The sequence below is a fragment of the Theobroma cacao genome, chromosome 1 (assembly GCF_000208745.1).
Source record: "Theobroma cacao cultivar B97-61/B2 chromosome 1, Criollo_cocoa_genome_V2, whole genome shotgun sequence".
NCBI lineage: Eukaryota > Viridiplantae > Streptophyta > Magnoliopsida > Malvales > Malvaceae > Theobroma > Theobroma cacao.
Window position 1 is genome coordinate 15,979,722 of NC_030850.1, and position 5,265 is coordinate 15,984,986.

The window sequence follows — 5,265 nt, forward strand, 5'->3', positions numbered from 1 at the left end:
GTCTAATGTTGAAGACATTGCTCCGAGGGACGACAAGACTTCTTAGGCTTCACTGCTTTTGTAAAATAATATGATGGATATAAATTTTTTTATTTATAATAAATTTGTACATTGTTAACAAATTTGTTCATAATGAAATGTCAACTTATTGATTTCATTTAAGAATTATTATTATGAGCTTAGTCAAATCAAATCTGTGCATTTAACTAACAATTGTTTTTTCTTTTAGTAAGAGCATGCTAGTGAGTGGAAACTAAATTTTTTTGGGGGTTTGAATTTAGTGTTTGCCTTTTTAGTGTTTTGTACCCTTTGTAATTTACACGGTTATAGTAAATTCTTCTCTCGTCTGCAGATGTAGACAATAAGTGTCAAATAACGTTAAATATTGTCATTTGTATGTTAAAAATTCATTGATTTGGTCACATAAAACCAACCAAACAAAAAGACCATACAATCTAACTGAAATCCACAAAATTTAATGTCCAAATCAGCGGTACCAAAACAGGCCAGCACCATCCGAGATTCAATCTTCGTGTCCTAAAATCTTCCCCAACGTGTCATCTTTTCACTGGCTACCAACATAGTACCATATTTAATGCTACATAATTCCCCTCCAACTACTGCATGCGCTCATCGTGTCCTTTCAAAAACGGCTCGCTCTTTCTCAGTCCTTCACCATTTCCAGCAACCCACCAAAACGCCTCCTTTAACCCTTTCTCTCCCTCAATCTCAAATATAATTTCTTTTAATCTTTTGAAAGGAAAACGGAAGAAAACATAAAGAGATGGGGAGGAAGAGAAGTTCACCAGTGACCCAGCTGTTCTTATGGATAAGAGGGCAGTCGACGAAGGTGAAGATCTTCCTTGCAGCAGTGCCTTTGCTATTTTCTTTGGTGGCATTGAAGCTTCTGGTGAAAGATCACAATCACTTTTTTATTGCCTCTGAACTCATCCATGTCGCTGGGATTTCTGTCTTGGCTTATAAGCTTACTACCAAGAAAACATGTTCCGGTATCGATATATCATCCTCTGTTTCTTCTTTTTTATTTTTTGTATATTTCGTGTAACTGATATTCTCTTAAGGTTGATTTCGATATGTTTTATTCAGAAATATGGTGATGATTTTATATCCAAATGAGTCTAATATCCGAATGGTGTTTACTAATTAGAAATGGCTAGCTTATTGGAGTTATATGTGTCGATGCAGGATAGTGGACGATTGGGTGTAAGAAATTTGCAATATTCAAACATTATGACACTTGTTTTCCATCTAATTTCTCTCTTTCATTTGGTAAGATGGGAAATGGGAGTAATTGTGAAAAATCAGTAAAAGGATCAAATTGGTGAGAAGGAAAACGATCTGAACAAAATTAAACTGGAGAAGGATTCGCATTGTTTCATTAAACAAAAAATAGAATAAATAAACACTTTCAATGAAACATTTTTTGTTAAAATAATTAAATTGTTAGCAAGTAACATCAACTTCGAAAGTAATTGCATAAGAAATACAAACATTTTTAATGTATAACTCGCCTCCATGATGATTCAGATTTTTTTTTTTTTAGTGTTGGTGATGCCCTTTTGTACGACATACATGGCAATAATCAAGTTTTCTCTTCCTGCTTCAGGCCTTTCACTGAAGTCTCAAGAACTCACAGCAATATTCTTAGCTGTAAGACTTGTCTGCAGTTTCATGTTGGAAGGTGACATTCATACATTGCTAGATTTTGCCACCCTCATTTTTACTGCATGGGTTGTATTTATGATTCGATACAAGTTGAAGTCAACTTATATCAAGGAGCTAGATAACTTTCCAATCTACTATATGGTAAATGCATTCTTCAGTTGTTATATATATTGATTAAACCATGTTAGATTCTTCTCTATAAACTTAGAATGGATGTATATGCTATTTTTATTTTTATTTTTCCAACATTATCATATATATACACACATAGTAGAGATATCGTCTGTAGCATTATGAGTTATAGATTCATAGACGACCATCCCAGCTCTGCTATATGGATTTGATTGATTAAAGTATTTCATTCGAGACTAGCACTTTGTTTAGAACGAAATGAAAATGGAATTCATTCCATTTGTAAGTCAATCCTACAATATAATATTCGTATCCAAATGATAATATAGAGTATTGGGAACACTATATATTAAACTATAGAATTCATTTTTAAATCAGGAAATTAATGAGTATTGAACCAAAAATAAAATAAAAGAACTCGCAGTTCCTTTCATTTTTTCATGGATTTAGTTTGCAATTTATATTAATTTTGAATAATTTGCAAAGAGTAATAAAATCAGGAAAGTATATATAATTGATCATTGGAAATCTACAAATTTGTTTTAAAGATCCTCAAGACTTTGCAAAATGTGGAAATTGAGATACTGGTGGATTATTAGTCTGTGTTTGACATACTCTTGAAATCCAACTTGTACAGTAAATGAAGGTTAATAGGCTTGAATTAATAGAAAAGCAAGTGTCTGGTTTTCATAGAATACTATGTACTATTTGCTAAAGATGACAAAAAAGTAAGAGCCGTGGAGTACTTAACGAAATTACTCAAGGATAAAAATCCAGTATAGAGTATGACTGTGATCTATGTTACACAGGTGGTGCCTTCTGCTATCCTTGCTGTGTTAATCCATCCATATAACACACATATATACATAAGTCAAGTTCTCTGGGCCTTTTGTGTTTATTTGGAGGCAGTTTCAGTGCTGCCACAGCTTCGTATGATGCAGAATGCAAAGGTTTCAGCTCCATTTCCGATTCATTCATATATTTACTTTATTACTTTTTGTTTGTCAGTATATTAGCTAACGAGTACCTTGTTTAAGATGATTGAACCATTCACAGCCCACTATGTATTTGCACTGGGTGTGGCAAGATTCCTGGCGTGCGCTCATTGGATCATCAAGGTTAGAAAATCATGCTTGACACATACTGGAGCTCATTGAAACTCCTCATGACATGAATAAAAGTATTCCTAATTACCAAATTAATCGCTTAAAGCATAGAAAAAATCATGAAAAATACCCTTTTATAAGCAGTTGAAATTGTTGAAGTTAATGCTTGCATGTGTCAAGTGGACAAAATGAAAAGTGAAAATCCACTTGGATATCATGCATGTTTGTATGTGTTTTACTTAGTGTTGAAAACCACTACGTGTAGCTATGCATGTTACTATAATAATCATGTTTTACACTTGTTTCTCAAGTATTAACAAGTGTTATATCTGTTGATTTGTGTTAATGAAGCTGTGTATATATTTGTTGAATATGAATGAAACTAGTGTGGCCTTCTCTCTTTGTTTATCTGTGTTTAAGAGATATAAAACAGAGGCTGCATCTAGCAGCCATTTACTCCCTTTCTCCCAAAATTATAACAGAAATAATTAGAAGATTCATATATATTAAAACATTATTGTTCCTATTTCCATGAAAGGTTTATGAGACTGGGGGCAGATATCTTTTCTTGGTCGGAGCTGGGCACTTTTGGTTCTCCGTGGCTGTGTTTGCAGAAATTGTTCAAACCTTCATCTTGGCAGACTTTTGTTACTATTACATTAAGAGGTGAGGCATTTTTTTTTTCAAACACACTTTCTTCCACCTCTCTTTCTCTTAAAGTCAATTAATTACTCATTCAATTAATTACTCAAACAGCGAATTAGTATTGTAAAATCAGGTAATAATATCTTGGATTGGTTCTTTTGCAGTTTCATGGAGGGCCGACTGATAATGAGGATGCCAGTTTAGAAATTTTAAATTTAAACGGTAATAATGAACATTCAGTTCATCTGTTTTCAGGTTTTTGTTAACTCAAAACAAGCATATGGTGGCATCAAAGGCTTAACTTCGGTGGTTTTTTTTTTTCTGGCTTGTCTTTTTCTCCTAACTTTGAGATATAGTACAAATCAAAACAATTTTTGAGACTTAAGTTATACAATTTTAATGCAACTTTGGAAGTGATTGCTAGGGTTTGAGTGTTGAGGTACATTCATTCATTCCAACGAAGATATTGGGCACACAATCTTCGTTGGCGTGCTGAAGTGAAATCCATCATTTATCATCTACCATATATTGAAACTCAACTACATGGGTGTGCTGTAGTTTTGGGTGCCTGAGAACCTGACAGCTGGTTTTTCTTCTTGTCGTTTTCTCTAGGATGAAAATTTTCAAAATTTTTAAAATAATTTTTCTTGATTGCCAATTAACCAAAAAAAAAACAGGAGAGTTGAGCGAAAGGGGATGGTAAGAGAGAAGAGAAAACGGCGCAAAGGGCGGCAAGGCGAAGGACCGGTGGCCGGAGCAGCAAAGAGAGGGTGGAGGAAGGAGGAGAGAAAGAAACGATTTCGGCCGGAGCAAAAAGATTCTGGCGACAATAAGAGTTCAAAGTTCAAACCCGCCATTCAAGCGATCCAAGCTCACAGTTTCTAAAAATATACAGAGAAATTTGAGAGAGATTGGCTTAAAAATAATAATGAAGTGTACAGTACCCAATAGCTTTTTGTGCGATGGTTACCTTTTAAGTGTACAGATAATTTATGCTCTACTCAGAATTTTATGCCATAGGAAGTTTTTGGCAGATCAACTTGAGATTTACAATGGCATGTCGGTTTGAAAGATTAATAAAATTATTTTTTTTAAAAAAATAATATAAAGAAGCAAGAAAGGCTGGACAAATTATTGATCATGGTTCAAAGAAACGTTAAACTTTATGCATAATAATTTAAAGGTATAATATTTTAAAAAATTCAAATAAATTTTATAATTTTATTTCGTTTAATTAAGTTTTTATATTTTTATTTTAAACCAAACAACCCTTTATATTTTTATTTGAGATCAAATAAACTTTTATAACTAATAATTAATTTAGTGACACTGATATGTTTCGCTAACATATTACAATTGATGATAATACTACATGTAGGCATATTATAATTGATAATGACGTAACATGCTAATTTAACATGATAACATATTCATGTGATATTTTTTACCCTCCACATCAATACTTTATGGATATAAAATAACAAGTAACATTTTAACTATTTACAATTAGTCAATCATTAGTTAGAAGGACTTATTTAATCCAAAATAAAAGTACAAAGACTTGATTGAATGCAATAAAAAAATAAAAATTTATTAAAATTTTCTTGAATAGTTTAAGGACTTATTTGAACATTATGTTTTTTTTCTTCCCATTATACTAATTTTGATTAGTATATATATTGTATTAGCTATGACT

At 32.3% G+C, this 5,265-nt stretch overlaps 1 protein-coding gene across 2 annotated transcripts; it reads left to right on the plus strand.

Annotated features, from left to right (window-relative positions):
• On the plus strand, positions 623-4,625 carry LOC18612717 (putative ER lumen protein-retaining receptor C28H8.4). 2 transcript variants are annotated; one of them, XM_007049626.2, is made up of 7 exons: positions 623-1,010; positions 1,628-1,827; positions 2,628-2,768; positions 2,856-2,936; positions 3,463-3,590; positions 3,734-3,791; positions 4,247-4,625. In XM_007049626.2, the coding sequence occupies exons 1-6, from the start codon at positions 785-787 to the stop codon at positions 3,771-3,773; spliced, it is 816 nt and encodes a 271-aa protein (XP_007049688.2). In that variant the 5' UTR covers positions 623-784; the 3' UTR covers positions 3,774-3,791; positions 4,247-4,625. The 2 variants fall into 2 exon arrangements, with proteins under 2 accessions (XP_007049688.2, XP_017971438.1); XM_018115949.1 differs by lacking the exon at positions 4,247-4,625 and having other exon boundaries at positions 3,734-3,993.

What these genes read in the sequence shown, in the direction of transcription:
- LOC18612717 (XM_007049626.2), top strand. Translation starts at nt 785, where the DNA reads ATGGGGAGGAAGAGAAGTTCACCAGTGACCCAGCTGTTCTTATGGATA. An exon ending in GTATGATGCAGAATGCAAAG is followed by an intron (nt 2,769 to 2,855) that starts GTTTCAGCTCCA and finishes ACCTTGTTTAAG; the next exon opens with ATGATTGAACCATTCACAGC. An exon ending in GCGCTCATTGGATCATCAAG is followed by an intron (nt 2,937 to 3,462) that starts GTTAGAAAATCA and finishes TTTCCATGAAAG; the next exon opens with GTTTATGAGACTGGGGGCAG.